This window comes from Girardinichthys multiradiatus, chromosome 15 (genome assembly GCF_021462225.1).
Source record: "Girardinichthys multiradiatus isolate DD_20200921_A chromosome 15, DD_fGirMul_XY1, whole genome shotgun sequence".
NCBI lineage: Eukaryota > Metazoa > Chordata > Actinopteri > Cyprinodontiformes > Goodeidae > Girardinichthys > Girardinichthys multiradiatus.
In genome coordinates this window covers 12571064-12594930 of record NC_061808.1, presented here as the reverse complement: position 1 = coordinate 12594930, position 23867 = coordinate 12571064, and the positions used below count along the sequence as shown (strand labels likewise).

The following is a 23867-nucleotide window of genomic DNA, read 5'->3' as shown; positions in this document are numbered from 1 at the left end:
CACTCAAAACCCCAATCATGGGTAAGACTGCCGACCTGACTGCTGTCCAGAAGGCCACTATTGACACCCTCAAGCAAGAGGGTAAGACACAGAAAGAAATTTCTGAACGAATAGGCTGTTCCCAGAGTGCTGTATCAAGGCACCTCAGTGGGAAGTCTGTGGGAAGGAAAAAGTGTTGCAGAAAACGCTGCACAACGAGAAGAGGTGACCGGACCCGGAGGAAGATTGTGGAGAAGGGCCGATTCCAGACCTTGGGGGACCTGCGGAAGCAGTGGACTGAGTCTGGAGTAGAAACATCCAGAGCCACCGTGCACAGGCGTGTGCAGGAAATGGGCTACAGGTGCCGCATTCCCCAGGTCAAGCCACTTTTGAACCAGAAACAGCGGCAGAAGCGCCTGACCTGGGCTACAGAGAAGCAGCACTGGACTGTTTCTCAGAGGTCCAAAGTACTTTTTTTGGATGAAAGGAAATTCTGCATGTCATTTGGAAATCAAGGTGCCAGAGTCTGGAGGAAGACTGGGGAGAAGGAAATGCCAAAATGCCAGAAGTCCAGTGTCAAGTACCCACAGTCAGTGATGGTCTGGGGTGCCGTGTCAGCTGCTGGTGTTGGTCCACTGTGTTTTATCAAGGGCAGGGTCAATGCAGCTAGCTATCAGGAGATTTTGGAGCACTTCATGCTTCCATCTGCTGAAAAGCTTTATGGAGAAGAAGATTTCATTTTTCAGCACGACCTGGCACCTGCTCACAGTGCCAAAACCACTGGTAAATGGTTTACTGACCATGGTATCACTGTGCTCAATTGGCCTGCCGACTCTCCTGAACAGAACCCCATAGAGAATCTGTGGGATATTGTGAAGAGAACGTTGAGAGACTCAAGACCCAACACTCTGGATGAGCTAAAGGCCGCTATCGAAGCATCCTGGGCCTCCATAAGACCTCAGCAGTGCCACAGGCTGATTGCCTCCATGCCACGCCGCATTGAAGCAGTCATTTCTGCAAAAGGATTCCCGACCAAGTATTGAGTGCATAACTGTACATGATTATTTGAAGGTTGACGTTTTTTGTATTAAAAACACTTTTCTTTTATTGGTCGGATGAAATATGCTAATTTTGTGAGATAGGAATGTTGGGTTTTCATGAGCTGTATGCCAAAATCATCCGTATTAAGACAATAAAAGACCTGAAATATTTCAGTTATTGTGCAATGAATCTAAAATATATGAATGTTAAATTTTCATCACGACATTATGGAAAATAATGAACTTTATCACAATATGCTAATATTTTGAGAAGGACCTGTAGATCTACGGTTACATCTATCGATTGTGTATTTCTGATGCATTGATTTAATCTCTGTATTTATTTTCTTTTATTTTTGGAGAAAAGTGAGGTGTGGTTTCTTGTAAAGAAAATAACTAAACTATGCCTATTTTCTGTTGCCTTAAATGCTTCCAATACTTTTTGACTTTCCACTTTCCAAAGCACATGTTGCATATTTTGCTTCATAATACTTTGAATCCAGAAAGCCTGGAAGTCAAGTTTTGGAGTCTGCATTCATTTAGTCTAGTCCCTTAATCATTTCGACGGTATTTAAAATCTTCTCAAACTCAAGTAATCTGATTAATGCCCTTTTAGAGTTTGTGGTTCGGTAATTTTGTAATTTTTGTTTTTTTCCTTTTGTTTTTTTAGGTTCATTTATGAAACGGAGCACTTTAATGGTGTAGCTGAACTGCTGGAGATCCTGGGAAGGTAAATGTGTTTCACTGATAAGGCTCAATTAAACTGCCACCCTATATTATTTTAGATTACACTGTGTCCTGATTGGGTTTTTAGGTATGAGTAAAAAGACATCAATATTTCGGATCGTCTGCATGCTGTTTTGGAAAACAACCATTTTGCTGACGGAATTTCTTTGTGTTTGCTGTAATCTAGCAAGCTCTGTTTTTTGTTTACAGTATCATCAACGGGTTCGCGCTTCCTCTGAAGGCAGAACACAAGCAGTTCCTGATGAAGGTTCTCATCCCATTACACACAGCTAAAGCGTTGGCCCTTTTCCACGCACAGGTAGAATAAAAATGGTGATCTCTGTATTGCAGCACCTTCTAGTGGCTTGAAAAGGAAACTACATGATCTTTTTCTCTGTTTTTGTGTTCGTCAGCTGGCTTACTGTGTGGTTCAGTTTCTGGAGAAAGATCCTACGCTTACCGAGCCGGTACTGTTTTTATCCATCCTCCCACTCAAAGCTAACAGCACTAGATTAGTCTGCTGCAGAGAATGATTTTGTAGTGATTAATAGAAACCGCCCACACGAACAAGCATGTAACAGAATTTCTTCTGCCTTCAAAGGTGATCCGTGGCCTGTTGAAGTTCTGGCCTAAAACCTGCAGCCAAAAAGAGGTATTCTGTAGCTCTTTGTACTCTGTTCGAGTATTTCTGTCTCTCATGCGGTGCTTGTTTTTTTTTAATATTCATCTCGCCCACTCAGGTGATGTTCCTGGGTGAAATAGAGGAGATCCTGGATGTCATAGAACCGACGCAGTTCAAAAAGATCCAGGAGCCGTTGTTCAAACAGATTGCTAAATGCGTGGCCAACCCACATTTTCAGGTAAGCTCAAAATCCACGGATGTATGGACCTCTTTAAACCCTTAACCGTTTTAGTTAATTGTACCGCAGCATTAAAAATATACATGCATGAACTATATAAAACAGATGCATCTTTACACACAGACGCTCAACACTGAAACCTTCTGTTAAAATCAAGTTTATCGTTAATGTTTTTCAAATGAACCTTTATTTATGTCGGATGGGATTGAAGTAGAGCCTGCTATGGTTGTTCAAGATATTCTCAGGCAATTATAAGTTCCTCAAACTTTTGTGGAAGTCATTAAATTCATCAAAGGAACATACGTTTTTCCAGGATTTGCATTTCCTGAAAGAGCTAGAAGTTTGATTAAAGAATGCTTCACACCTAAATAAGTGTGGAGAAAGAAAAAAAAAGGAAACAAAACAAATTTTAGTTCATTCCAAAAAATATGAATTTTACTGCAATTATCAACAAGAAACTGGCAATGTTTATGCAGCATCTTTCTCCCATCTGTGTTAAACCTGCATCTCAGTCTTCACCTAAAGCAGCTCCAGATTTTTTTCAACTGAATTTACTCCCTCTGTCCTCGCAGGTAGCAGAGCGGGCGCTCTACTTCTGGAACAACGAATACATTCTCAGCCTCATCGAGGAAAACATCGACAAGATCCTTCCCATCATGTTTGGCAGCCTGTACAAAATCTCAAAAGAGCACTGGAACCAGTACGTACTGCTGCTGCAGGGGCATTGTTTATTCAGCCTGGAAACATAACCCTAAAAAGGTCATGGACTGATTATAGAACTAGTTTACATAAAATAAAAGAAGAAATTAATCAAACTTATCTTTGAATAACCAACAAGGTGAGTTTCCATGCACATAGACCTTGAGCTGTATCTGCTTTTAAATCTCTGATTTCTATGTATACACTTCATACAGACAGAAAGACGCCACCATCACACACGTCACGCATACTTTAGCACAGCGTTTCTGTTTTCTTATATTATGAGAAATAATAGAGGCATGTTTGAATGTGGATACAGATATGTACATTATGTCCTTAAGGTAATATTGTCTCTTTGGTGAATTGCTTTAGTGGTGCAATAATACCATTTTATGCTGGCTAAACCACAGCCTAAATAAATCTTAAAGAAATTGACTCGAGATGCAATTTCATTAATTAGTTTATTTTCCTTTTAATGTTTCCTGACTGAATACAACAGTGGTTCATGCCTGGAGTTAGGTGCGTTTTTATTATCAGTCATCTTAAATAGGTTAACCTAAGAAAGGACTGGTTAAATATGAGAAGCAAAAGTCCAGAGAAAAACCTGAAAGAGCTTCAAACAGTGAAGAAATGTTTAGTCTTTTTAGCTGGAAGTGGGATATGGATGAATAATTTGATCAATGTATTGATCTGGTTTGTCTCTATAATTAAAACCAGATGGTTTTTTTTACATGTTTTATTTGTAATTATTTGAAACCTATAAGATAAAGATGTCTTTCTGTAATGTTCTTAAATAATTCAAGTTTAAATATCTGCACTAAGCCTGCAATATTCACTTTGTTTTACATAAAAGTATTTTAGAAGATAAAATGTTTTCCAAAACCCCTCCTAAAACTGTAAAAGCCACCACCATGTGATGTTCCTGAACTATCTTCCTGAAGCTCTGGGGTGTTTTGTTTCCTGTTTCAGGACAATCGTGGCTTTGGTCTACAATGTTCTGAAGGCACTGATGGAAATGAACTGTTCACTGTTTGATGAGCTGACATCCTCCTATAAAGCAGAAAGACAGCGGTAAGTAGGATTGAACCTCGATTTACCCCAATATCAAATATTAGTAGGCCCTAATGCCTGGCTCACACGGCAAGATAATTATCAGATTTTTGCCCCAAACTTCACCTTCCTACAATCTTAAAGATGCCTGATTATCATTATGGCTCTAAAGATAATCTTATGAGATATCCCTGCTGTGTGTGGTGTGTTAAGATTTATCTAGTCTGCTTGGAAGGACGTTGGGACCGCTACCAACCTCAAATCGGGGATATTCAACATGTTGGATCATCTTGGCCCCATGTCCAAGCCTGTGGGGAGTTCCCCAAGAACAAACAAGCACACAGCATGTTGAATGTAATGTATAGCCAGTCAGAAAGTTAGGTGCATCCAGCTCAGTTTATAAGATCTATACCAAGTGTGTGCATAAAGGATAGGGAAAGTGAGTCTGACTGGTAAAATATATTTTTAGCAAGCAGAGTTTGAATGCATGACACCTGAAATATTAGAGCCGCACCAAATATTTCATCCAAGCAGTCCTTACAATTGATATTTTGCACAAATTGTTCTTGAGATGGAGACTCTGATTTAATTTCTTGTGTGGCTCAACATCCACCAGTTCTTCCATGGTTATGCAGGTTTTGTATTATACCTGCAGTAAATTCACAGGGAACTTAAATGTTTCTACCATAAACATAAGCCAAGTCTGGAAGGCTTGAAGAAAAATCTGCACTTTTGATCCCCGCTGTGCTGTTTAAATTATGACACGGCTCCCACCAGCTCAGTGGTTTTTTTCTATTTAAACCACCTACATCTTTAACTGGTAAGAAAGGTCTATCATAACTCCCCACTGCATTGATATGTAGTTCGAAAAAAATCCGTTGGACTCGGGTGTTTGAGTTTGTATTGCTGTTTTTTCTTTGTTTTGTTTTTTGGGAAATTATTTTGCATGTTTCTGTTATCTTGTTGTTACCTTAAAGCTATTGCATATCAGGGAGCAGACCAGACTTTTTCAAATAATTGTAATAAATACCATTTGTGGAGAAGAATAAGTAAGGACACACCACAGTTCACTTTAAATAGCTAAAACCAAACATACCACTACTGAACTTTGTTCAAATCTCAGACACATTTAGTTTGGTGTGCTCCTGACTGGAGCACCATATTGAAATTGAAAAGCTGTCCAAAGGGCTTTCAGAAAGAAGCTGCCTATGTCTCTTGTAATTGATTTAAAGATGTCTCAAAATGATTTTAATTGGCCTTTGCTCTCTTAAATAAAAGCACAAACACCAGATGAAAGTTTTCCAGTGAGAAGGTCAACAACAGCTAGGATGTCATTAATAAATGAGTCTGTAACTGAATTATCTGGACATCCAAACACAGGTCAAAAGACTATACCAACTGTAAAGCATGGAGGTGGAGGTGTCATGGTTTGGGATTTTATTTTATGCAGCAGGACCTGCCTGGCTCATCCACCGTGAGTTTTAGTGTGTATCAGACGGTACGTGAGGAAAATATCTGTCAGTCACTCATCTGTAAAAACAAATGACATGAAGCTGATGCAGAACAGGGTTCTGCAACATATGACCCAAAATATACCAGTAAATCAACCAAGAACTGGCAGAGAATTAAGACTTAGAAAGTCCTGGGTCAGAACCCAGACCTGCATATGCATAAACCTGTCGAATATCTGACAACTGAACATGAGGAGTGGGAAATAATCAGACTAATTTGATTTCAAAGGATGTTATTAACAATTAGGTGATAGGATGTCTTAAGTTAGAATACACGTTTTTATATTTGGTTCAATTATTGCAGCAAGGTTAATTACTGTTATTTACCAATAAATAAATCTCATTCCTTTCCAGAGACCGATGTCAATAACTGAGCACTTTAATTGGTTGAGTATTTTCTTTCCCAGGGAGAAGATGAAGGAGCAGGAACGGAACGAGCTGTGGAAGAAGCTGGAGGAGCTGAAGGTCAGCCGCGGCTCCGTGGTCCAGAACAACAGCCACGGGGTCCCTGCTGTCCTTAACAACAACAGTAACAAGAACAACAACAATGAAAACCAGGAGAAAAGCACCGATGCTGCTGTTGTCATCATGGGAGACACAGATCCAGACGTTACTAATGCAGCCAGCGAGAGCACCTCATGTGCCAAATGACAGCGGATGCCATCTTTTAATTCTGAAGCTCTTCAACTTTCAGGACCCTCAGAGGAGGATTAAAAAGGATGTAACACAAATTACACCTCAGCAGTATATTAAATCTTAGATCGACAAAGAACACCAGCAGTTCTTTGGCAGAAAAAAAAAATAAATATATTGAGACTATTTTTGGATGTTACAGTGTGGCTACCGTATGTTGTTTGTGTCCGATCAGAGCTGTAACCTTCCACGTTTAGTTTCCTAATCAACAATGATGTTTCTCGTGCTCGGTGTGTAATACGTGGGAGGGAGAGGAAACGATGACTTGAATTTAACGTTTCCGACTGTGCTGCACTTAGAAGAAAAAGAGCCAAACAGCTATTTAAAGACGTCTATTTTTAATGTGCTTTTTCTTGTCACTGCCGACACGTGTAGGTGCAAGCCTAAAAATGAGAAGGGAGCTCGAATGTTGGGAGTATTTTTGTTTTGTTTTGTTGTTTTTCTTTGTTTTTCGCACATGGGACCAGACCCAGCTAAATACAGACACCCCTATATATATTTATACAGAGACCTGTTTATATGCAGAAAAACACATTGTTAATAGGAGATGAAGAATCATGGCCATAAATGATTTATGATAGACAAATATAACTCCTGAGTCACTCTGCTTTAGGTTATAAATTTAAAAGTGCTTAATACTTCAGGTAAATTTAATATTTTTTTAGGCTATTTTTGTGGTTGCGGGTGTTAATACTTTTTCATTTGGGTGAAAACATGAAGCTAATACATTCGTCACCTGCGCTTATACAAGAAGTCACACTAAAGTATTGAGAAAGGACTTTCAGTATCCAAAAATGTAGATTTTCTTTTCTTTTTTTTTTACTTATAGGAATATTTCAGCACCTCACCTTTATGCCTGGAAACAAAGGCTCTGTCCTGAGAACAAAATTCTACCCAATTAAACCTAGAATGCACACTAATTAACACACACATGCTCCACTGAGAGGATGCATTATGAGAAAGTTAAAAGTATTAAATAATGCAAAATAGCCAATATTTACCGCAATAATGGGCTGTTCCTTTAAAATCCAATCTAAAAAGACCACAAAAAAAAACCCTCTTAGTATTGATGAAGATGAATATTTTGGATTACACAGGAATGGGACACTTCCATGTATTTTTGGTCTGTATTTATTGAGTTTGGAGGCTATTTACAGGGAAATGCCACTCAGCTTCAACGCCGCTGTGGTTGAGCAACAGTTAAACTCGTCTTAGCATCTTCCTGATGTTAGTTCACAGGAGACTTTCTATTCCTAAACTAGGCACTCTGTGCTGCTGTCATACCAAGAAAATTGCACCAGAAAACCGTTAAAGATGAGGAATCCAGACCAGCTGTAGCTTTTTGCTTAAAGTGTCTGATCTTGGGAGCTCAAACATGATGTGAAAAGTTCAACCCTGACCTCTACAGATTGTAGGAAAGACATCTGAGAGCTAGTGTTGGATGGTGTTCCCTCTGAACCTAGTGTCTGCTCTGTTTCTGCTCTTTTCAGTTCATATGTCAGTCTTCTCTGATGCCTTTCTGTCAGTACAGCATTCCAGCCTCTGTGAACTTTGAAGCGGTGAACCTGTTTTGTAATCACAGATACTGTTTAGGTTTCACCATCAAATAAAGTCTACTTTATCTTTCTATTCAAAGTGTTACAGTTTGTCTGTTTTTCTTTAAAACTGAGTTCTGCATTGCAATATTCTGTAAAGACCAGCAGGGGGTGCAAAGTTACTTCTTCAAAGCATTCATACGTTTTGTATTGTGACAGTCACAGACCTTAATCTATTTTAATAAGATTTTATGTAATGATTATTAAATTGAAAGAAAATACAAGATTTTCAAAATTTACGAATAAAACGTGGCGTGCAAATGTATTCAGGACCCCTGACAACGTGTTGCCTATCCTTATTTGCAAAACATCTCAAGGTCTGGATGGAGAGGGTCTGTGACCTTTCAAGTCTTACACAATTTCTCAGTCGGCTTTAGGTCTGGACTTTGACTGGGCCACCCTAACGCATTAATATGGTCTGAGCTAAACCATTGTGGCAGTATGTTTAGAATTGTTGTCCTGCTGGCAGTTGATCAACTGCCCCACTCTTTCATCTTGAGTCTTTTGCAGCCTCCAACAAGATTTCTTCCAGGACTGCTCCATCAATCATCCCATCAACTCTGAGCTGCTTCCCAGTACCAGCATCCCCACAGCATGATGCAGCCACCGACATGTTTAATGTTGGGTATGGTGTGTTTAAGGTGATAAACAGTGTTAGCCTTCCACCACACCTACAATTTTGCAAAAAGTTATGTTTTTATCTAATTTTAGCAGCAAACCTCTTTCCATCTAGTTTTTTTTTTTTTTTTTTTTGCAGTGTCAGTTTTCCCTCAGACAACATTTTGTATAACGCAGAAGACTTTTGGTCTTGTAACCATCTTTTTACACATGATTGCTTCTCTCCACAACATGACTTCTCAAAAGTGGCAAACAGAAGCCAGATGTGTCCTGTCTGCAGATCCTCCCATCTGCGCTGTGGTTCTCTTCAGCTCCTCCAGAGTTACGACGGGCTTTGGCTTCTCATTAAAGTTGACCTTTCTCTGCCTCCGAGTTTAGCTGGATTGGTGTTTTTTGGTAGGTTTGTAGTTCTGTCACACATCAGATGATGGATTGAGCAGAGTGATGCTCAAAGCTTGAGATACTGTTCTCTGACCAAACCCTGCTCCAAACTTCTCTACAACTTTATTCCAGACAATGGTTCTTGGTCTGAATGGCGTTTCTTCACTTATGTTCTCCCAACATTAGCAAAGAACCTCTAAGGACTTCACCAAACCTGGGACATTAAATCCCAATAAAATACCTTGATGTTTGTTGTGGTTATGTCACAAAAAGTAAAAAAGTTCAAGTGGTATGAATACATATTAATAAGGCACTGTAAAAATTATTTTCTTTGGAGAGGATCTCAAAATTCACTCAAATGCTGTTGCCGTTTTTCTCTCAGGCAGTCGTATTTGCCCGAGCAATGTTTCTTAAATTTAAACTGAAAGAAAAACTAGTGTTTTCCTTTCAGTTTAAAAGAGGTTTTTGGGAACTATTTTACCAGCAGCCTGTCACAAAGACACATTCATCTTTTTCTTCCCTTTGTCTTTGCTGCATTGTTTTCATAAATTCTTACAGACTATTGCTGTTCATCTGCTGTATGTTTTTGTCATGTTCTTAAGCACGCACAGCAGCATGCAGTAATGGTCGAGACAGGACTAAAAATAAGAGGAAAAAGCAGCCGATGTCTTCACAAAACATGAAGAACTTTTAACCAAGACCACTTGAAAAGATCACATGATAGTCGGATTTTCAATAAAAAATTGTTTTAAAGCTTTTAACTTAAAAGAAACTACTATTTTACTTATTAGTCATGTTTGATTAGAAGTTTTTTGTCCTGTTTTGAGCATTTAGCCTGTCCTCGTTGCCCTCCAAGGCTAAGTCCTTAATGCAGAAGTTGGATTAATCTGCAAGTTCCTCCTGCTTTCTGCTGACGAAGCAGATTACTGATGGTTCCTGGTTGTGTATTTGGTTATCCTAAACACAAACTATAACACCATTTCATGTGGGAAAAGAAAAAACTTGATCACAATTGAAACAATGAAAGAGATGAGAGCCGTGTGTAATAAAGGCGTTCAGCTTCGTCTGATGGGGTTGAGAGATCAGGACAGGAGGAAGAACATTTTACTGATGTTGCTGTTTAAAATGGTGTTGGCTTTCACAGTCTACATAGTTCACTCAAGTTGTTCCTCTTTGAAACAGCAGATGCACAAACGTTTTTTGTTACAGTATGACCATTTGATAAAACAGCAGTAATATTTGTAATAATGAACAACAAATCTTATGACAACATACTTGCAGGGAGTCTTAAAGTTTCTATTTTTCTTTCAGAATAAACCTGAATCTTCTGTGATTTTTAAAACATGAGGACAGATGTGATGCATCTAAGTTGCATTACTATGATGAAGACCAGCTTGGATGTGTGATTATTTCTAAAAAAATGAAACACAATTGGCTCAAACTACAGAAAAGTCTGACTCTTTTCAGCGCAAATATAAAATGAGATTTGACTCGCGTCTTTATTCTGTAAATGCAATATGAGGTACCTAACAATGCAAATAAAATAGAAACATTACAGGTCCTTCTCAAAATATTAGCATATTGTGATAAAGTTCATTATTTTCCATAATGTCATGATGAAAATTTAACATTCATATATTTTAGATTCATTGCACACTAACTGAAATATTTCAAGTCTTTTATTGTTTTAATACGGATGATTTTGGCATACAGCTCATGAAAACCCAAAATTCCTATCTCACAAAATTAGCATATTATTAAAAGGGTCTCTAAACGAGCTATGAACCTAATCATCTGAATCAACGAGTTAACTCTAAACACCTGCAAAAGATTCCTGAGGCCTTTAAAACTCCCAGCCTGGTTCATCACTCAAAACCCCAATCATGGGTAAGACTGCCGACCTGACTGCTGTCCAGAAGGCCACTATTGACACCCTCAAGCAAGAGGGTAAGACACAGAAAGAAATTTCTGAACGAATAGGCTGTTCCCAGAGTGCTGTATCAAGGCACCTCAGTGGGAAGTCTGTGGGAAGGAAAAAGTGTGGCAGAAAACGCTGCACAACGAGAAGAGGTGACCGGACCCTGAGGAAGATTGTGGAGAAGGGCCGATTCCAGACCTTGGGGGACCTGCGGAAGCAGTGGACTGAGTCTGGAGTAGAAACATCCAGAGCCACCGTGCACAGGCGTGTGCAGGAAATGGGCTACAGGTGCCTCATTCCCCAGGTCAAGCCACTTTTGAACCAGAAACAGCGGCAGAAGCGCCTGACCTGGGCTACAGAGAAGCAGCACTGGACTGTTGCTCAGTGGTCCAAAGTACTTTTTTTGGATGAAAGCAAATTCTGCATGTCATTCGGAAATCAAGGTGCCAGAGTCTGGAGGAAGACTGGGGAGAAGGAAATGCCAAAATGCCAGAAGTCCAGTGTCAAGTACCCACAGTCAGTGATGGTCTGGGGTGCCGTGTCAGCTGCTGGTGTTGGTCCACTGTGTTTTATCAAGGGCAGGGTCAATGCAGCTAGCTATCAGGAGATTTTGGAGCACTTCATGCTTCCATCTGCTGAAAAGCTTTATGGAGATGAAGATTTCATTTTTCAGCACGACCTGGCACCTGCTCACAGTGCCAAAACCACTGGTAAATGGTTTACTGACCATGGTATCACTGTGCTCAATTGGCCTGCCAACTCTCCTGACCTGAACCCCATAGAGAATCTGTGGGATATTGTGAAGAGAACGTTGAGAGACTCAAGACCCAACACTCTGGATGAGCTAAAGGCCGCTATCGAAGCATCCTGGGCCTCCATAAGACCTCAGCAGTGCCACAGGCTGATTGCCTCCATGCCACGCCGCATTGAAGCAGTCATTTCTGCCAAAGGATTCCCGACCAAGTATTGAGTGCATAACTGTACATGATTATTTGAAGGTTGACGTTGTTTGTATTAAAAACACTTTTCTTTTATTGGTCGGATGAAATATGCTAATTTTGTGAGATAGGAATTTTGGGTTTTCATGAGCTGTATGCCAAAATCATCCGTATTAAGACAATAAAAGACCTGAAATATTTCAGTTAGTGTGCAATGAATCTAAAATATATGAATGTTAAATTTTCATCATTACATTATGGAAAATAATGAACTTTATCACAATATGCTAATATTTTGAGAAGGACCTGTAGTTGATTTAGTTTATAAATCTGAAACCAATTGTAAATAAACTGTGAGATTTTTTATTCTTACAAATGCTCACGATGAGCGTTATAGTTTGTTTTCTACGCCTCTCACCATCTCCATTACTGCTTACTGGCAAAATAAGTTTAGTTCTTCATCTTGGCGTGAGAAACGGTTTTCTTGTAGCCTTTTGTCTTTTTCTCCCGTTTTGAGAAAATTGATTGCTTTTCAGCAGTTTTTACACAATTACACTGTTAAAAATGTAAACAGAGGGGCCTTTTAGTGCACTGTAATAAAAGCTCTAATAATAAATAAAGCAGCCTGGATGTTCTGTACTTACAGTAGAGGTGAAGATGGCCCATTCAGAACAGAACAGTGGCATCAAACTTTAACATGGAACTGCGGACACATATTACCTTAGTAATACATGTCACCATGAGAAAACATAAAGCCTACATACACTGCTAACTGACCACCAAACTTTAGGTTAAACCTCTTCTATTTCTTTGTGTTTATGTTTTGTGACTACTGATATATATTTTCTTCTTTCTGCCTTTTTTTCTTAGTCTATTTTCTCTCTTATTGTCTCATCCTCCCTGTGTTGACTGTAGTCAAGTGTCTCTTGTTATTTCTGTCTCCATCTCATCTGATCAATCAATTCATCTACATTTAACTACAGTACATCTGAACATCATTAATAACTCTTAAACATAGGGACCTTCTTGCTGCAAGGTTCGACTCCCTGGTAGTCTTTCTGCATGGGTTCGCTCTGGGTACTCTGGCTTCCTGCCTGTTAGGTTGATTGGTGTCTCTGAATTGCCCTTAGGTGTGTGAATGAGTGTGTGCATGTTTCTGTGTTGCCCTGCGATGCACTGGCGACCTGTCCAGGATGTACCCCGCCTCCCACCCATAGACTGCTGGAGATAGGCACCAGCTTCCCTGCGACCCACTATGGAAGAAGCGGTAGAAAATGACTGACATCTGAACATCATTAATAACTCTTAAACTGGTTGCTTATGAAATTCAACATAAATGCAAACAGCTGTATTGTGACTATATAAAATCTTAGTATTTTGTCTTCTTTCTAACCCACTTGGTTAGTAATCCTCTACCTTTGGCTGCTTTGGCCGCGACGGGCAGTTATTGCTTGCGTCACAGGGGCTAAAGGTTAAAGGTAACGGTGTGACTGGAGGGCATTGTCATGTCATCTCTCTTATGAAATATGTTCAATAGCATTGTTACTATATGTTTTAATTAGGTGTCAGAGAAGGGCTTATGGGAGCGAAAGGGGCATGTGCTCCATCACCCCCTCCCCTCTGCACGTGGCTGGTCCACTGATGATGCAATAAACAACTTAAACGGACTTTAAAAATGAGAATTAGGTGCCTAAATATAGATTTATGTGGAATTTCTATTATTTGCATAGGCTTAAATTTAAATGTACAGACTCAAATTTATACATACACTCCCACATGATTAATTTGGGTAAGTGTCCCTTAGCAGGCTGCTTAGAAACCATGTTTCTTTCCATCAAGAAGTTCCTCCCCTAACTCCAACATAAATATTAGAACCTATTATTGTTCATTGGATTGCTGCCGTAGACACAGCATCGCCCACAAGGTTTCAACCGGATTTGTGTGGGCTATTCCAGAAGATTACTGTTGATCTGCTTTATTCATTTCAAAACCAGATCTTTTGTGTTTTTTGGATCGTTTTTCTTTTGGAACACCCACATCTGTCTTAATTTTAATCACCTAGCTGGTTATTTAAGATGGAGTTGAAGAATTTAGAGGTATCCTTCCTTATTCCATCCATTTTGTGCGATGCACCAGTACCTTGGTAGCATGATGCTACCAATTATATTAAATTAAATTAAATTAAATTCAATTCAGCTTTATTTATACAGCACCAATTCATAACATGTTGTCTCAAGGCACTTTACAAAGTCAATTCAATCGAATCATACACATTTCAAGTCAGGTACATACATTCCAAGTAATCCTAACCATTGAACAGTGCAATCAGAATCCGTTTTTTATTCAAATTGGATAAAAGGTTTTTCTATCTAAGGAAACCCAGCAGATTGCATCCAGTCAGTGACTTGCAGCATTCACTCCTCCCGGATGAGCATGTAGAGACAGTGGACAGTCACTGGCGTTGACTTTGCAGCAATCCCTCATACTGAGCATGCATGTAGTGACAGTGGAGAGGAAAAACTCCCTTTTAACAGGAAGAAACCTCCAGCAGAACCAGGCTCAGTGTGAGCGGCCATCTGCCACGACCGACTGGGGGTTTTGAGAGAACAGAGCAGAGACATAAAGAGAACAAAGAAGCACTGATCCAGGAGTACTTTCTATGGGAAAGAAAGTAAATGTTCATAGATGTAGCTCCTTTAGTGGTTTCATCTAGGAAGAAAAAACAGATAAACTCTGAGCCAGTTTTCAAGTTTAGAGTATGAGAGAGAGCACCTACAGTTAGTCACAGTAAAAGTTCAGTCAGTAGCTATGCCTAGGAGAAAAATAGGGTTAAACATTGAAAGACAGGGCCAAGGGTATCATTGGTAGAAGGTGAGCATTAAGTTCTTGGCAGCAGAAGCTTGGACGATGCCCCCCTCCAGGAAGGTGTCACAGGCAGACAGAGTCAGGCTAGGTGTAGCTTCTAGGAAGAGAAAAGAGAGAGAACATAAAGTTAAAAGCTGAAATAACAGCAATGGTTATTATGTCCTCCAGCAGCCTAAGCCTATAGCAGCATAACTACAGAGATAGCTCAGGATAACCTCAGACACTAACTATAAGCTTTATCAAAAAGGAAAGTTTTAAGCCTAGCCTTAAAAATAGACAGGGTGTCTGCCTCAAGGACTAAAACTGGGAGCTGGTTCCACAGGAGAGGAGCCTGATAACTAAAGGATCTGCCTCCCATTCTACTTCTAGAGACTCTAGGAACCACCAGTAAACCTGCAGTCTGAGAACGAAGTGCCCTGTTAGGAACATATGGAACAATCAGATCTCTGATGTATGATGGAGCTTGATCATTAAGGGCTTTATATGTGAGGAGAAGCATTTTAAATTCTATTCTGGATTTAACAGGGAGCCAATAAAAGGAAGTTAAAATAGGAGAAATATGATCTCTCTTTTTAATTTTTATCAGAACTCTTGCTGCAGCATTTTGAATCAGCTGAAGGCTTTTAACTGCATTTTGTGGACATCCTGATAGTAAAGAATTACAATAGTCCAGCCATGAAATAACAAATGCATGGACTAGTTTTTCAGCGTCACTCCTGGATAGGATATTTCTAATTTTGGCAATGTTCCGGAGGTGAAAGAAGGAAATCCCAGAAACCTGTTTAATATGGGATTTAAATGACATGTCCTGGTCAAAAATAACACCAAGGTTTTTTACTTTATCACCGGAGGTCAATTTAATGCCATCCAGGTTAAGTGATTGACTAAGCAGTTTCTTTTTTAAAGACTCCGGTCCAAAGACGACAACTTCTGTCTTGTCTGAATTTAGAAGCAGCAAATTTAAAGTCATCCAAAATTTTATGTCTTCAAGACATGCTTGTAGTCTAACTGGTTGGGCTCATCAGGATTTATGGATAAGTAAGGCTGAGTATCATCAGCGTAACAGTGAAAATGTATCCCATGCTGCCTGATAATTTGACCTATTGGAAGCATATATATAGTAAAGAGAATTGGCCCAAGTACTGAACCCTGTGGTACTCCACAATTAACCCTGGAGTTTAAAGATGATTTACATGAACAAACTGGAATCTGTCAGACAGAAAAGATTTAAACCAGCCTAGCGCTGTTCCCCTGATCCCTGCAGCATATTCCAGCCTTTTTAAGAGAATATTATGGTTGACTGTATCAAATGCAGCACTGAGATCTAACAGAACCAGTACAGACACAAGTCCATTATCTGAGGCCATAAGAATATCATTAGTGACTTTCAGCAGAGCTGTTTCAGTGCTATGATGAGCTCTGAAACCTGACTGAAACTCTTCAAACAGGTCATTGCTGTATAAATGCTAACACATTTGATTAGCAACTATTTTATCAAGAATTTTAGATAAGAATGGAAGATTTGACATAGGTCTGTAATTTTTCAAGTCATCTCGATCAAGCGAAGGTTTCTTAAGTAAAGGTTTAATTACAGCTAACTTAAAAGCCTGTGGTACATATCCATTTACTAAAGATAGATTAATCATATCTAAAATGGGGCTGGTAATCAGAGGGAACACTTCCTTAAATAATTTGGTTGGGATTGGGTCTAACATACAAGTTGAAGGTTTAGATGAAGCTAATATTTCTGATAACTCAGGAAGGTCCACAGGAGTCCAAACACAAATCAGGTTCTACAGTTACTTCAAATGTTGTCTCACTTGCTGAGGATGAAGTAATCATCTTCGGGAGTGTGTCAAAGATTTTATTTTTAATAGAATCAATTTTGTTTTGGAAGAATCCCATAAAGTCATGACTGCTGAGTGCTAAGGGGATGGATGGCTCAACAGAGCTATGACTCTGTGTAAGTTTAGCAACTGTACTAAAGAGAAACCTAGGATTATTCTTGTTCTCTTCTATTAATGATGAGAAATAAGCAGTTCCAGCTTGGTGAAGTGTCTTTCTATACAATAGTAGGCTATTTTTCCAGATTAAGTAGGAATCCTCTAGGTGTGTAGAGCGCCATTTTCTCTCCAATTTTCTAACATTGTGCTTTAAAGTACGCAGCTCTGAATTTAACCAAGGAGCCTGCCTCCTATGAATGATTACCTTCTTTTTCAAGGGGGTTTCATTGTCTAATGCATCACGCAATGATGAAGAAACACTATGAACAAGAGAATCAATTTGTGAAGGGGCAGAAACAGAATTATTGCCCTCCACCGTGCTTTTCAGTGATAATGAGGAAATTAAAAGTGGAACAGATTCTTTAAAGGTTGTTACAGCATTGTCTGATAATGATCTTCTATAATGAAATTTTCTTTCAGATGTGGAGTACTCAGTTAAATTAAACTCAAAGGTTATTAGGAAATGGTCAGACAGGACAGGGTTATGAGAAAATATTGTCATGTCTTTACACTCAATGCCAAATGTCAGCACAAGGTCCAGAGAATGAAGACAAAGGTGGGTAGGTTTGTTAATGTTTTGAGCAAAGCCAATTGAGTCTAAGACAGCATTAAAGGCTATATTTAGGCTTTCACTTTCAGTGTCAACATGAATGTTAAAATCCCCCACTATGATGACCTTATTTGTATTCAACACTAAATCAGATAAAAAGTCTGAAAACTGATCTAAAATTTGAGAGGAAGGGCCTGGTGAACGGTACAAAACAACAAACAGAAGTGGTTTTAGTGCTTTGCAATTTGGATGAGAAAAAATAGGATTAAACATTCAAAAGAGTTGTAGCTATTGATTGGTCTGGGACTAATCAATAAATCGGACTGAAAGATGGTTGCTACTCCTCCTCCTCGCCCAGTATTTTGAGGAATGTGAAAATTTTAATAATTAGAAGGAGTTGACTCATTTATAGTAACATAATCCTCTTGCTGCAACCAGGTTTCTGTGAGACAAAATAAACCAATTTGATTGTCCCAAATCAAGTCATTAACTAGCCGTCTTTGAAGAGAGAGATCTTATGTTTAGTAAGCCACATTTAATTGTTTAATTTTTCTTTTCAGTCTGAGTTGTGTTTATTTTTATGAGATTTTCCACTGTACTTGACAGTAGGGACAATGTGATTATGTTTGATAGCTTGACCTTGACATTCCTCTTGTCATTTTGGGCAAACAGCTCAATCTTTCTCTCATCTGACTAAAAAAAGGTTCTCCAAAAGGAATTCAGGTTCTCCATATGGTTAGCTGCATATTTAAGCCAAGTTTAAAGATGTGAACTTTGAAGCAGATGATGCTTCTTGGTTGGCACCCTTCCTCCCCACTTTTATGTTCAGCATGCTTCACTGTGAGCAGTGGCACTGTTGGTCCAGAAACCTCCAGTTTATAGTAGAATTGAACCTTCACGGTTCCTGAGGTATTCCTGAATAACCTAAGGCACTTCACTATATGTCAAGCATGGTGGTGTTTGCATCATGCTGTGGGTGTATTTTATTGTAGTGGTACTGGTGCATCCCATGATGTGGTTAGAATAAGAAAGGAGGAAGTTAAAAAGTAAATTTTTCAGTTTTACTTTAAATTAACTGCTAAATGGTTATAACTTTAACACGGTTCTTTATTCCAACAAGATAAAGATCCCAAAACCTAATCAAGATGTATGGCTTATGCTTAAATGGCCAAGTTTATGCCAGGAAACCACCCAATTTAAATCAGTTTCTAATAAGGAGAGTGATCAGTTATTCAGACAATAATGCAAACACTTCAGCGATGATGACAAAAACATGTGGTGTCTAAGAAACTGGCTCAGGGACAAGTAAGTTGTTACTGGACAATTGTCTGTGTGTATTATGTCCCTGTTTTTTGATTTCTTCAAGAGATAATCTCTTAACTGGTCAAATTGCTGCTAGTAATAGAGTTAGCAGACATCATATTTTGACTTAAAAGTTGGAGTAGTTGGAAAAAATTCAGACTAACAAAAAAGCAGACTTGGCATTCAGGCATCTATTAATCATATCATGTACTTGCTGCTCAAAATATAATAATGTGATTTGAAATAGTCATGCAACGTTCATCATGAGTATAAGTAGTCATATTCAGTTACAGGGGGAATGTAAATAGACATTTCTGCTACGTCCTGGCGTTACTGAGTTGTTTCCTGGTAACCCGTATGCATCTTATGTGATGATTCGGTAGTTTTCTTAAATCTGTGACTTCCTCTTCCAGACGTTCTTCTGCATCAGTCTGGGCTCCTTACGCTGTTTGTTCCCTTCTTCTTTCTTCTCCACAAAGAGAGCCCTGGTACATGGCTCCAGAAGGTTTTCTTCTACCTGCTCTCTTCACCAGGAGCTCCAACATCTACAGCTTCTTCATTTTACTTGAACAAAACTGTTTCCATATTTAATGTTAACATAGAACACAATATCACCAAGAGTACCTGTTGTGAGATGAATGATGCCATAGACGTGTGTCCATTTTTATGCAGTTTTAAACATTTTTCTTTTTCTTCCATGTTCAGTTCATATGTGTAATAAAAATAAGAATAAACTGAAAAACCTCACCTTTGAATGTTCAAATGTACCTTTTCTGCATGTTTAATTCAAAACACCTGGTTTTGCATTTTAAAAATGAAATGATTGGTGAAATAAAAGCTTTTTATCAGGAAACATTTACTCAATTGACAAAAGTAATTACAAATTGATAAATTAATAACAGATGTTTTATAGATTTAAAAAAAGCTTTTAATTTTAAAAGAAAATTCAAAGTCTCAATTAAACTTATAAATGACTCAATATATCAAAAGATATAAAGAAAATAACAAAAACTGTCTTTGTACAATCAGTACAAGTTACCCATTAAGCTGTCAGCTGAATACAAATGTAACAAATGGAAAGGACAATAGAAGCCTGCTTTGGTTAAAGGTCAAACATCATGGTTTTTTTTTATTCTGACTGAGAAAACACAAACTGCTACAACTTCCAGTTTTTAGTGTACAAAACCATCCCAGGTAATTGGCTGATATGTGTGTACGCAGTGCTGTGAGAAAGTATTTGCCCCCTTTCAGATTTCCTCTGTTTTAGTCTTTTAGTCCCACTTATATTATTTAAATAATAACGTTTTTACATTTGACAAAGATAACCTGAGTAAATACAAAAATGCAGTTTTCAAATGAGGATTTCATTTATCAGGGAAAATAAAGCTATCCAAACCAACCTGACTCTATGTAACATAATAAATAAATAAAAGAAATCACTCTCTGCATAAATCATGAATACGCTGTGATTAACCAATTTTTTTTATGATAGCAGGGTTCAGCTTCACTAGCCACACCCTGGCCTAATTACTGCCAGACCAGTAAGATTAAGAAATCACTTTAACTAAACCTATTTGACAACATGAAGTAAGCTAAAAGATCTCAAAATGCAACACATCATGCAAACGATCTGAAGAAATTCAAGAGCAAATGATAAGCAAAGTTAGTGACTTTTATCAGTGTGGAAAGAGTTAAAAAACCATTGCCAAGGCTTTGGGATCCCAGTGAATCACAATGGGACCCACTATCCACAACTGGAGAAAAGTTTGAACAGATGTGAGGCTTCCCAATAGTAGCCAGCTTTTCAAAAAATACTCCATGCAATGATGACACATTGAAGAGGTCAGAAAAGAAAGTTATGCAGGGCGACATGGATCCAAAACACACCAGCAAGCCCACCTTTGAATGACCAAAAATAAAAAAATAAGGTTTTAGAGTGGCCATGTATGTTGGGTTGGGTACCTGTAGAGAATCCCAGCATGCACAGGAGGAATATGCGAAATGGTCTACGTTGGCACTCAAACCACTTATTGACCAAGGCTAGCAACATCCATGTTGAGAAAAAGATTATATAAAGAAAATCCCACAACATGATCCTGCCATTGCCATATTTCATTCTGAGCATTGCGTTATTTTGGTGTTGCTCTGAGTTGTTTATGTGCCAAACGTTTCTTTTAGAATTGTGAATAAAGTTGAAGTTTGGTTTCATCAAACAGTCGCACATTTCCTACAAGTTTTTAGAAGATGTTATCTACACCTGGAAGTTTTCTTTGGAGGACAAAGCTTCTGTTATGTAATGCCACTGCTTTGTCCAGAGAAAACAGGAGATTGTTGTCACATGTAGAACCCAACCGGTACTCACCAGAAATTCCTACAGGTCCTTCAGTGTTTGTCGACCTTTTTGGCAGCCATCTTGTCCTTATTACAGTTAGAGAGAAACATGCAGTTTTTTTATAGTCACTGTTGTTCCAGATGTTCTCCGATTCCTTACTACTGGGATTTTTACAATCTTCTCCTTACTGATACCTTTGTACACTGAGATCATGTTGGTTCTTTATAACCTTCCTGGAAACTATGGTTTAAGCTAAAGGGTCCAAACTTTATTTCAAGTCAGTCACTGTAACTGACTGCAGGTGGAAGCCAAGCTGACTGGATTAAGAAACTGAATCAAAAACTCTGCAGCTGGAGCATTGCAGCTTTTTGTTTTTTTACATTTCCCCCCTAATATATTTTTTTGTTTTTAAGATGAATTGGTAATGATAGTTATCAAATTAAACATAGAAAAAGTACTGAATTTATGAGAAGAAACAGGAATTTGAACATCACTATGTAAACCTCATTTATCTACTGTCTTTCTGGGGAGTATTTTCCCCACTAAAGCAACACTCAAATCAAAGGTTGGATTATCAAAAATGTTTCTATGCAATAATATATATATATTTACATTATGTACAGGTCCTTCTCAAAACATTTACATATTGTGATAAAGTTCATTATTTTCCATAATGTCATGATGAAAATTTAACATTCATATATTTTAGATTCATTGCACACTAACTGAAATATTTCAGGTCTTTTATTGTCTTAATACGGATGATTTTGGCATACAGCTCATGAAAACCCAACATTCCTATCTCACAAAATTAGCATATTTCATCCAACCAATAAAAGAAAAGTGTTTTTAATACAAAAAACGTCAACCTTCAAATAATCATGTACATTTATGCACTCAATACTTGGTCGAGAATCCTTTGGCAGAAATGACTGCTTCAATGCAGCGTGGCATGGAGGCAATCAGCCTGTGGCACTGCTGAGGTCTTATGGAGGCCCAGGATGCTTCGATAGCGGCCTTTAGCTCATCCAGAGTGTTGGGTCTTGAGTCTCTCAACGTTCTCTTCACAATATCCCACAGATTCTCTATGGGGTTCAGGTCAGGAGAGTTGGCAGGCCAATTGAGCACAGTGATACCATGGTCAGTAAACCATTTACCAGTGGTTTTGGCACTGTGAGCAGGTGCCAGGTCGTGCTGAAAAATGAAATCTTCTTCTCCATAAAGCTTTTCAGCAGATGGAAGCATGAAGTGCTCCAAAATCTCCTGATAGCTAGCTGCATTGACCCTGCCCTTGATAAAACACAGTGGACCAACACCAGCAGCTGACACGGCACCCCAGACCATCACTGACTGTGGGTACTTGACACTGGACTTCTGGCATTTTGGCATTTCCTTCTCCCCAGTCTTCCTCCAGACTCTGGCACCTTGATTTCCGAATGACATGCAGAATTTGCTTTCATCCGAAAAAAGTACTTTGGACCACTGAGCAACAGTCCAGTGCTGCTTCTCTGTAGCCCAGGTCAGGCGCTTCTGCCGCTGTTTCTGGTTCAAAAGTGGCTTGACCTGGGAAATGCGGCACCTGTAGCCCATTTCCTGCACACGCCTGTGCACGGTGGCTCTGGATGTTTCTACTCCAGACTCAGTCCACTGCTTCCGCAGGTCCCCCAAGGTCTGGTATCGGCCCTTCTCCACAATCTTCCTCAGGGTCCGGTCACCTCTTCTCGTTGTGCAGCGTTTTCTGCCACACTTTTTCCTTCCCACAGACTTCCCACTGAGGTGCCTTGATACAGCACTCTGGGAACAGCCTATTCGTTCAGAAATTTCTTTCTGTGTCTTACCCTTTTGCTTGAGGGTGTCAATAGTGGCCTTCTGGACAGCAGTCAGGTCGGCAGTCTTACCCATGATTGGGGTTTTGAGTGATAAACCAGGCTGGGAGTTTTAAAGGCCTCAGGAATCTTTTGCAGGTGTTTAGAGTTAACTCGTTGATTCAGATGATTAGGTTCATAGCTCATTTAGAGACCCTTTTAATGATATGCTAATTTTGTGAGATAGGAATTTTGGGTTTTCATGAGCTGTATGCCAAAATCATCTGTATTAAGACAATAAAAGACCTGAAATATTTCAGTTAGTGTGCAATGAATCTAAAATATATGAATGTTAAATTTTCATCATGACATTATGGAAAATAATTAATTTTATCACAATATGCAAATTTTTTGAGAAGGACCTGTATTCATTGAGAGTACAGTAAAATAACGCAAGGTGTTGCACAGTCTATTCACCTTAATTATCTATTGGCTTTTTCTGACCTCAAGACTTCCCCAGAACTAACACCTACAACACACCCACGAGTGAGGAAGTCACATGTCCCAGTGTGGCAAACCATGCAGCTAAATCGAAAAGCTGAACGTGGCCGAAACGGGCAGAAGTCCCCTTTTCAGGCGACCAAAGTTTCCTTTTCCAAATTCTAAATTCAACTAATAATGTTTCCACAAAAAGATATCCCAGTGAGTGCACCACAAAGTATATCTACTCAGGACAACAAAGTCTGCATGTTGCAGTTCTTAGGAATTAATCAACAATAACCGTTGCATATCACTGCCAACAATAAACCAAAACCACCAGTCATGATAGCAGAGGCCTCATCTGAATTGGCTCCTTGCTGAGCTTTTGATGAGCACCTAGAAACCATTAACTCCTCCAAACAAAAACAAAAGAAATCCTCCAGGATCTGAGCCAGCACAGAACAACAACAACAAAAGGTCAAAGGTTCTGTTTGTTTGTTTGAAGGGCTCCTGGCCGGACTG

The 23867-nt window shown here is 39.0% G+C and overlaps 1 protein-coding gene across 1 annotated transcript in view; it reads left to right on the top strand.

Annotated features, from left to right (window-relative positions):
• ppp2r5a (protein phosphatase 2, regulatory subunit B', alpha isoform) overlaps nucleotides 1-8187 on the top strand; it is a 53410-nt gene extending 45223 nt beyond the window's left edge. The window contains exons 6-13 of the mRNA XM_047388267.1: nucleotides 1690-1749; nucleotides 1956-2064; nucleotides 2159-2212; nucleotides 2347-2397; nucleotides 2486-2605; nucleotides 3178-3305; nucleotides 4274-4375; nucleotides 6273-8187. Coding sequence (XP_047244223.1) covers nucleotides 1690-1749; nucleotides 1956-2064; nucleotides 2159-2212; nucleotides 2347-2397; nucleotides 2486-2605; nucleotides 3178-3305; nucleotides 4274-4375; nucleotides 6273-6516 — 868 coding nt within the window. The 3' untranslated portion in view covers nucleotides 6517-8187. The remainder of the gene's footprint in view (nucleotides 1-1689; nucleotides 1750-1955; nucleotides 2065-2158; nucleotides 2213-2346; nucleotides 2398-2485; nucleotides 2606-3177; nucleotides 3306-4273; nucleotides 4376-6272) is intronic.
• Nucleotides 8188-23867: the final 15680 nt, after the last annotated feature.